The 10,361-nt window shown below is 43.3% G+C and overlaps 1 protein-coding gene across 1 annotated transcript; it reads left to right on the top strand.

Moving 5' to 3' along the window:
- The first annotated feature begins 952 nt into the window (after positions 1-952).
- NPY (neuropeptide Y) lies at positions 953-9,642 on the top strand. The gene is made up of 4 exons (XM_034064871.1): positions 953-1,059; positions 1,234-1,421; positions 6,363-6,443; positions 9,352-9,642. Exons 2-4 carry the CDS (start codon positions 1,234-1,236, stop codon positions 9,374-9,376), a joined length of 294 nt encoding a protein of 97 aa, XP_033920762.1. The 5' UTR covers positions 953-1,059; the 3' UTR covers positions 9,377-9,642.
- Positions 9,643-10,361: the final 719 nt, after the last annotated feature.

Genomic DNA, 10,361 nt, shown 5'->3' with positions numbered 1-10,361 from the left:
AAGGATATGTTGCCATATGTCCCACTCTGCTAATCTCAGACCTCTGTCGTTCAAGGGATCAGATGACTGTCAGGGTGCCCATCTCTCCCCACTGACTCTAAGTCTGGACAAGCTTAGGGAGACATGTAAGTCTGGCACCTTGGCCAGATCACCCCCTGTAGACCCATGTTGCTGAGAAAAGTTACCACGTCCCATGTTCAGCAGTGGTTCCCTTGGGTCAGGAAAGGCGGTTGTGATCCCGTGGCATTGGTGAGCTGTTTTTTGTAGCATGTGGCTTAGGCACAGGAACAAAGCAGAATAAAGTCGCTTAGAAAAGCCATTCAAAAGGTAGCCCTGGGCAGGGTGTAGGGGGTCTCCCTGGTAGAGTGGGCATGGACGGAGGTATGGTTTCATTGCTTCAGCTCTGCTGCCAGTGCCCTGGGGAGTTAAGCCTTAAGATTTACCCATTTAATAGGTATAATGTCAAAGTCTATGGCACTGATTTGGTATTTCTGGTTGCCCCAAACCGCCTTTCTCTCTTGGCTGTACGTCCGGCTGCACTCCTGTCAGGAAGCTCAACCTTGTGTCCCCTCCGGAGCCGTAGGAGCGGGGTAAACCCGTTCCCTGAACTCGCTCCCTTCCCCTGCGGGCACAGGACGGGACGGCGGCTCCGCAGTGACCCCCACTGGGGTCCAGCGGCTGGGCCCGGACCCGGAGGGGGGCCCCGATGCAAAGTCCTGGGGACAGAGCCCCGGGAGGATCTGCCGGGGGGGGGGGGCAGGGGGTGCGGGCTGAGAGGTGCAGCTGCGGGGGGTGACAGCGCGAGGGTCCGCCCCCTCGGTCCCCCTCGGCCCCGCCCGACCGCGTTCGCCGTGCCCCTCCCGGGGCAGGGGCAGGCGGAGCTGTGCGGGGGAGAGGGGGTCGGAGCCGGCGAGGCGTGATCGCCCGAGGCCCCTCCTGCCTGCGGGGAAGCCTTAAAACACCCCGGCGAGGAGCAGAGCCCCGCACTCGGGAGCCCCGACCCACGGGCAGAAAGAAGCGCCTCTCTGAGCCGAGAGCCGCTCCGCTGCAGCCGCCGCCGTGAGTGCCGAGACGGGGCGGGCTAGGGACGGGCACGGGCACGGGCACGGGCATGGGAACGGGACGGGACGGAACAGGACCAGGGGGCGGCCCGGGGGGAGCTGGGGAGGCCACGTTGGTGCTGCCGTCGGGTCAGGTGCTGACGGCTGTTCTCCATCCGATCCCGCCGTGCAGATGCAGGGCACTGTGAGGCTGTGGGTGTCGGTGCTGACTTTCGCCCTGTCGCTGCTGATCTGCCTGGGGACGCTGGCAGAGGCGTACCCCTCCAAACCGGACAGCCCCGGCGAGGACGCTCCCGCAGAGGACATGGCCAGATACTACTCGGCGCTGAGGCACTACATCAACCTCATCACCAGGCAGAGGTAGGCAGAGCGGCCGGGCCAGCATCCCTCTTTCCCGCTCCCTTAGATACCGTTTTCTTTGACGAGGCTGAGGGGAGGAAAGCGGGGTGTCCCCACACCCAGGTGTCTCGTCCTGCTTTCCCCCACCCTCACGGAGGAAGACGTGGTACACAGGCTACTTAGAGAGGTGCAGCACCGTGAGTGGCCTCTGGGTCCGGAGCTGAACTTCCACCATCCACGCTGTCAGAAGGGGCAGGGGTGTTGATGCTGCCTCTGCTCTCACAGCGCTTTATAGCCCTGGCACAGACAGGCTGGCAGGAAGGAGCACAAGCTGCAGGGCAGTGTGCATGAGGAGAGTCTCCAAAAAGAGGAACAAAACATAACTAATCTGAGAGATGGAGAGAGTTAGACAGGGCAGGAGGAGCAGTGTCCCACTTCTGTTGCTACCACAGACTTTGGTGAAGATTTTGATGAGAAAAAGTGCCCTTCTAGCCTTAGTGAGGAGTTGTAATAGTCCAGATGCTTTGGGGTTTGGCAGCTACCTCGTGCAGCTGTGAGTGCAAAAAAGCTCTTGTACCCACAAAAACTCTCTCAGAACCACAGGCAAGAACCCCAGCACAAGCTGAAAGAGTGTGACCTGAACTTGCCTGGCTCTAAGCTGGCTTTCCAGGGGTGACTGTGCTTGTTAAAGTAGGGATAAAGGCTCCATCTAAAAAAGTGTCAATTATTATTCAAAACCTGTTTTCTTTGGGAACATCTGTCCATTTTAGACTGTGTGATTAATAGAAGCTTCCCCTGAGGTCCCTGAACAGTGTGTGACCCAGAAGAACTTTGACATATTTATCTATTTGTTCAATATCAAAACCAGATGGGAGGTCTAAAATTAGGCTTTCATTTGTTCTTCTAGAAGTCTGAAGAATTAAATTAGAAGGGAGGCTATCATGTAACTGAGAGCTTTCCCAGCAAACCCATAACACTGTCTGCCAGTGCACTAATAGTACAAAAGAGATGAAGAGGCTGATAGAAACACAGTTCTTCAGTTCTGAACTTTTAAAGCAATATTCAGAGCTTGTTCATGTGTATGGCATGCTTCTTCATGATAGTTCTGTGCTTGGATAACTTCTTCCCTAGATTTTTGCTATAATAATCTGATCCTTGAGTTTTGCCCCTGCTGCCTATTTTCCTTGCATGTGGTAGGATCTCCAGCCTGGTTTCTCATCTCTTCTTTTGTTTCTTTCATCTCTGATTTCAAAGGTGGTTCCTCTCCAAAAGCAGATTGTATTTAAAAACAAGCAAAAGAACCCCAATCTAACAAAATGAGCCCTTCTTTCTGTATTCAACGTCTGTTTCTGATGTGTGCCCTGTATGCTTGTTCTAATGTTGACTGTGTAGCTTTTTTCCCCTAGTTTCTGGGGTACAAGTGCACAGCTCAGGGACCCAGACTCTTTCATTCTTCTGTGTGGGTCTGGGTTCTGAAATGAACAGAAATAGTTATTGTTGCTGATGAAGAAAACAAAGCAGAATACAAACTTTGTTCTTCAGATTTTACCTAGATTTCTCACCCACCCTCTCATATTAAAGGGAACAGAATAGATCTGGCAGCACAAGCAAGCTGGCAGAAAACCCCCACCTCAACAGCAACACATTTCATGGTACACATTTCAAAGTTAACTGCATAGGTTAACTGAAAAAGAAAAGCTGTGCTGTTTCCACTGTGTGGGGAATTAACAGTGCAGAAATCAAGTAATTGCCACCTCCGTCTGAAAAGCTCAGCCTTGCTCCTGGAGGTTCTCTCTTTCAATAGTGGCACAGGCACTTGCTAAATGAATCAATAACTTTTGCAGCATTTAGGACCGGTCTGTTTCAGATGTGCTCAGAGCTTTCTCTCTCCTTACAGCTTTTTAGCTTTGACTTTTGTGCATGGTGCTGCTTGGGAGCCCTGTAACAGGGTGGATGTCCATGAGCTTGCCCTGCTTCTCATGAGGGTCTGTGAGCAAGCCATGCTTGGCCTTTAGCCAGACCTTGTGCCTGTAGCCTGGTCACTGTGCAACTGGTGAGATGGAGCACTAAGAGCATGTTGATAAGGAAGTTAATCTTTTCTTTCCCTTCAGGTTTATCTGTCTTGTCTTGTTTGATGTTTCTGTGATTATGGATAACCTTTTGGCTCATCCTCTTGCCTTTTGCTTCTGACCTAACCAAGTGTTTGACTGTCACACCCCCTTAACACACAGGGTCTTTACCCCAGCTCCTATGAAGCTTCTTCCTTCCAGACCACCTTTTCTTCTTTGCCTTAGACCTTGTCTGTGTGGCTGCTTTGCTACCTTTCTTCTTTGAGATCCTTCTTCAGATCCATCTCACTCAGCTTTAGACACCTGTGCCCGTCAGCTTTACACTCCTTTGAGGTTAGCTGAGGGAAACTTGTAGCATGCAGGTCACCAGGATGCTATAGCTTGTTCATGAGTCTGTGGCTGCTCAGTACTGCAGCAAAACAGTAAGGCCGTTCCTCCTGGAGATGGCTTGAACTATAGGCAGGGCAGAGAGTACCTGAAAGTGTGTCTGAGTTAGGCAGTACTGATGCTCCCACTTCATGCCAACACCTTTTAATGGAGAATGCAGCAGATTTTGAGAGCTTGTTTTTTTTGTCAGTTTTCTGAATCAGACCCATGAAATGCTTCTGGCATCCCTCACCTCATGTTCCTGGGCTTGGACATTGATGGGATTTGACTCCCAAGACCCAAGTTCTCCTAAGAAGCTTTGAGATTTCACTGAAATCTGAGATACTATGTCCCTAATGAGAATAAGCATGTTTACTCTTCCATGCCTTTGACTTCAGCTTGAGTTGTGGTATCTCAAGCTCATCTTAAAACATGACCAGGCAATTTCACAAAGCTTGGAGCTTCATTCTTCTAAAACTGTAATGTTAATGTGGTGTTTCCCAAACAGCAAATAAAGGCTTTCTGTGTTCATGTTTTCTCAGAGCTGGGCAAGGTAGACAAGGAGCAAAGCATGAAGCAGCTGAAACAAAGATCTCCCAAGGCATTTGCTTCAGTAAGAAGAGATTGACTTTGTCCATGCTCTCATTTTAGTATATCTGTAGCGTGATTGTTTTGCAGTGGCAAAATTACAGGGCAGAGAGGAGGCTCAGGCATCTGATACAGGAAAATCAGACAGTTGGTCACAGTCAGTGACCACCTTGTGTGCAGCTCTGCTGTGTGAGGACATTGCGGGTCCATCCAGCACAGGTAGCAGCACTGGTGTAGCCAAGGCGCAGAAGGCATTCATATAAAAGGTATCTCCCCAGCACATCTGTCTTCATGATTTGATCAAATCTCTGCACTCTGGGTGGCTGCTATCTATTTCTGATTCAGACAAAACTTTCTGAGAGGTCAGCAGAAGTTTTGCTCTAGTGTGAGCTGTTGGAGCAAGTTGTTGATATGCTAAATCGATTTCTTAACATAACAGCAGATTAGATTCCCCCTCAGTTGAAGTCCAGGTCACATCATAGTAGGGAACCAGAAAGAAATAAATCCCTTTGTGGAGATGAAGTGCAAGGTATTTGATTCAGCATCATGCTTGATTGCATTATTGTAATAGCATTTTAATATGTATGTCTGGCTCTTTTCAGATACCTGCTTTCAGTCAGGTATCTGACTGAATTTCTTCTTCTTTCTGAATTTCTTAGATTAAGAGATTTGCTTTAAATTTATGAAACTGACGCTTTGTCTTTCTGGAGCACAGATGGTGTACTAGAATGAATGAGGAGATGTAAAAATACAAAGAGTTGAATAAAATGATTGAAAAGTGACACGTGTTTCCAATTTTCAGGAAATTATGCCATCAACAGGTAAAACTGCTGAGTTTTTAGGTATAGTTAAGGAAGGGTTTGTTGGATTTTTTTATGTCAAGTTTAGATCAAGTCACAGGAGAAACATTTTGATAGCAATGGATAAAATATAAGTCCTTACTTACACCTTTGATTTTTCTGAAATTAGAATTTCCCTCAAGAGGCATTCACAAAGCTGTTATCTGTTAATGTGCTTTGTGATTCAGACAGATTACATACACAAGTTATAAATCATGATCTTAATGCTTTCTAACCAAGGGAGTGTTTGCTTCTAAGAGTTATCACTCTTAGGCTAATGAATCCTTATGGTGATGAAATATCTGTCAAGCTGACTGCTCATTGTCACTTCTGTTTTCCTGGCAAAAGAGAGCAAATTCCTTCCCAAGAACCAGGAACTGCAAACAGAAAGACATCTGATATGTAAATAAAGGTAGCCAGTGGCATCCCATTTAATCAGAGAAGAATTCAGAATCAGTTTTCTTTCACATAGGACATAGTTCCAGAGTGACGATCACCTTGGGGGTAGCTCAGTTTTTATGGCCTAATGTACTATGTGTTGGTCAGCTCCAAATGTACTAGGTATCTTAAAAAACCTTGGCCTATTCCTTGGCTAATATGACATACTGAGCTTTGTTTTCTGTTAATGTCATAGATAAATATACTTCCTCATTTACATGTATATCCTGAGGAAGGATACAGTAGCACCTAAACTAAAGAAAGTTAATAAAATGATGGAACTGTGTTTGAGGGCAAGAGTGACATGCTCTGAGGTCACACCATGTGCAGCTTCCCTCCTCTTCATGCTCACGTTGGTAACATGCAAGGTTCTAAAGTATCTAGGAACAGCTACCAAATTAAGAAATATTTAGGTTTCTCAGTGCTATCATTCAAAATAATTATGGAAAAATACAGAAAAAAAAGAAGTACTGAAAAATGAACATTTTCTCACATGGCTAAGTCAGATTAATCTAAAATACTTGCTGAAAAGTTGTATTTATGTCTGCTCTACCAATATTTTTTTCTGAAAAAAAGAAAACTTTGACCAATGGTTCTGGTCTTAATCTTTATTTTTTAAAACTGACATATGTCAAAATATCTTTTTTTTAATATTTTCTTAGATATGGAAAGAGATCAAGCCCAGAGACACTGATCTCAGACCTCTTGTTGAGGGAAAGCACAGAAAACATCCCTAGATCCAGGTATGTATGAAGAGTTTTTTAGTGATGTACAGTTCTCATTTAGATTTAACAGTTTCATTTGTTATCAATAAATACGTTTCACACGGAGAAAACATATGCCAGCAACAGATGGGTAAGCATGTCCTTAAAAGCATACATTCCTGTTTTGTTAAGAGTTAGAGCAACCCAGGAACGCAATAAATGCCTTACCAGGTACAATATAGTCCGAACTGCTTGTTTCCTGACTTTGGGAGCAGGCCATTCCTGCTCTTTGAGCAAAGGGAAGCATTCCCACACATTGGTCCTATACTAGCATCTATTACACAGAATTGTATGCTGATGCCTGATGATGATTCCTTACATACTGGAGCCCCAGAGATGGCCCATTTCTACTCACTTGCTACTCAAACAGGTTTGTTTTTTTTCCTCTAAAGATGTATAAGTGGTAAATATGTACATAGGTTAACTTATACACAAATGCATGGCTAGGAGTGGTTTTTAAAAGAAACTATCGCACGTTGGGTTTATACCTATTATTTTACAAAGGGAAAAAAGACCTTTACATTTCCATTTGCACTGGGTTCAAAATAACAGTGGTGTTACAAGTAAAGTGGGATTTCAAATGTACATGCTATGTTTATCTAGTTAGGTAACAATACTTTAGCTATAATGTAAGATACTGTAGTAGTGACTACAATTTACACAAATAAGGAGTATGTTAAAGAAGTAAGATGTAGAGGGAGTTTTGGCTCATGAAAAAAAATACTGTTTTCAATTTTATTTGCAGTCAAGTCTAGTTTAAGCCTTTATTGGTAGCCTGAAGTTTGCTGATAATATTTCTACTGCAGAAATATATGTTTTATGCAGTAGTCTCCTCAGGAGTCTACAAGCAAATGCTCTGCACTTTCATTAGCTTTGCAAAGGCTCAATTAGAGAAGTTTAAGTACTTAAATGTAATAGTCTGTAGCACTGAACTTGGGGTGTTGATCTTCTTACTGAAAGGTGACCAATATCTCTACTGCCATCAGGGGAGATTGTCCATGAGATTTGCAGATCTGCGCATAGGGAGACCATTGACTTACAGTCTGATGACTAACCACAGCTGTGGGGATGCAGTTTTCTCTGCAGATGCTTATGTAAAAACTGCATGGAGTGCAGTGAAATGTATTAGACTATTTTGTGTTTGGTAATGACAAGGCAGAGCCTTCATATAATGGGAAATTCCTGTTGCCGTGAATTTTAGGCAACACACAGGGTAGTACAAACTCCAATACTCTCTGTAATTTTCACCCTTTCATAAGAAAACTTTATGGTTATTATTATTGTTTCAATAATGCTATTTATAACACACCAGGGAGCAAAAACTCATGAGCAAAATAACAAACTAGTCTGCATTTAAGATCAAGAATTGATGAGAAACAGATTTTTATTTCATACCCCCTGTGACACTATAACAGCGCTTTAAACTGACTACAGTATTTGTCATTCATCGATGACAGTTATGGGAGTACTGGGAACAGTGATGTCTAGCTTCCTATCGATAGGTTTTCTAGGATAAAATCCTGCATGGATTCTGAACCCCACTCCAGATTTTCCTCCATGTGTGGACATAATTAAGTCTTCTTTCTACCCAGTTCTCTGCTTCATGGCACATCAGGAACTGAATTTTCTTGTGATATCTGTGCCTCTCTCTGACTTGGTTGAAATCATCCAGAGCATTTGAAAGCTGGTGGGGAAGTTGGGGGAGGCACAGTTAGGGGGAGTCCCACAGTTAGGGGAGTCCACAGGGGTGAACTGCTGACACACAGCACGTATGCCCAGGTACAACACGGCTGCCTAAGCCTTCTTCCTTGGAGAAAGCCAGGTTGAATGAATGAAAGGCACCTGCTATCGTTCTAAACTTAAATTAATGAGGTATTTGTTTTAGAAAGTTACATATGCAGCCAGTTAATAGAGCAGATTTACAAGTAAGTTCTTAAGACAAAAACTTGGTATGGCATGTTTCTGATCTTGTGGAGTCCTGAGGAAACATTGAATACTCAATAACAGGATGTGTTCCTTCTGATACTGCCTTTTAAAAAGTTAGGTATCTAGTGTGAAATAGTTGTCAAGGCTGCCTTTGCAGCCAGTCAGAGATATGGTTATCCCCAAAATGAGCCTTCCATCCTAAAATGGGCAGGATATCAATTGCCTTCTCAAGGTGTCAGTGTCTCTCCAAGGACTGTGGAGGCAGACTAGATGTTTAATCAAGACTAGATGTCCAACTAGATGGGAAAAACTATGGCACATGCATTTCCTCTGGTCTTTCTCCATGTTCTTTCACTTGCTGACTTTTCTTTCTGTGTAGACAGAACAGCTGTTTGCAAGCAGAGGACCTCTGGATTAAATCCTGCTCTCAGCACCTCTTTCAATACATTTCAAATGTTTGATATTGAGCAGTGGAATACTATGATAATATTTCAGGATGGTGGCTGTGAACTTCAGTTTTGTTTGAGGGTGTTTACAGCATGACATGGGTTTTCTTGGCTCAGTAAATTCTCTTTGGAAATTGTTTACTCCTGAGCCAGAGTGAAAAATGTATCTTCAAAAAATGATTGTATTTCAACATATCATAATTTTCCAGCTGAATCTCAGTAAGTGCTACTTGATGGCATAAAGCAGCTTTGCAGTGAGTCTTTTTGGTATAAAATATGACACCAAGCAGCAATACGGAGGGGCAAGTTCTGGTACTAAAATACAGACTTCTGGCCATACGCAATGCTTCTGCTTTGATGGGAATTGTATATACCATCTACAACTGCAAATATGCATATGTATTCCTTATTGCTGCTATTCTTAACATTAAAATTTTACATAGTTCTAAAAGGATTTTTCAGAAGGGGCTTTAAATGTGTTTAACGAGGTTTTTTATTCATAATATGTATTGCAGGTTTGAAGACCCTTCGATGTGGTGATGGGATTTTCAGCACTCCGTCAAAACTTTTCCTAGTTTTCACTTCATACAGCACACCTATGAAGCAAATCATAGCCTCATTCCCAGTGCATGCTACCATTGTACTGAATTCTGTAGAGTTTTTCCTTCATCATATTTGTATATACCTTTATTTAAATAAATTATTGTGCATTCCAAAATATAACATCCTAAATGAAAAGAGTCAACTGTGTCATTGGTATAGCAAAGAGTTGTTTCAAATGATTAAAACTGAATTATAATCTCCCTGCAGTCTAATGTATTAGCAACAACAATAGTGTCACAGTTATTATAGTAATTAGTGTGCAAAGTAAGATAAAGACATCATTGTGGCCTCAAACTCAGCTCAGCTGCTTGATTTATGCAAAACTGTTTGAAATAATTTATCATAGACTACATAATCTAGGAAAATAGTGTTCTGAGAGGCGATTTTTCAGAGTGACCAGACTAAAAACTTACTTAGTACTTACATTGACAAATGAATTAAGATTAATAGCATTTTCAGATTACAAAGGCGTAAGTCACTGCCTCGTTCTGCTAACTCTTCAAAACTGGTTTGAAGCTTGGCTGTAAGCCTGAATTATGAATTTTAAATGAAACAGATGTAAGATCTTTGTTTTGGCAATTTGCAAAGCAGTAGGAAATATCTAAAGTAATTCATAAACCAAGACAAATCTACAGCTATTTGTGCCAGCAAAAATATGTCTAACATTGCCAAAGGCCTTGTAAAGGAGCACACTGATAAATCACAACTCTTTGGGTACCTGCAATCTGAACCTTTCTCATTTGGAGCCCTTTGTGGTTTCTGTTTCAACCACAGGAAGGTATTTGGAACATGGATTAGGGGAACTGTCTTCAGGTTTTCAGGCTTTCATTTTCTTTCATGGTATATATTCCATCACTAGTCTAATGAGGGACAGACACACTCTCAAAACTTTGAATACAAAGTAATGTAATATAATGGCAGC

Source organism: Melopsittacus undulatus, chromosome 1 (assembly GCF_012275295.1).
Source record: "Melopsittacus undulatus isolate bMelUnd1 chromosome 1, bMelUnd1.mat.Z, whole genome shotgun sequence".
In the NCBI taxonomy this organism is placed as follows: Eukaryota; Metazoa; Chordata; class Aves; order Psittaciformes; family Psittaculidae; genus Melopsittacus; species Melopsittacus undulatus.
The sequence above is the reverse complement of the archived record's forward strand: the minus strand, read 5'-3'. Positions and strand labels throughout refer to the sequence as shown.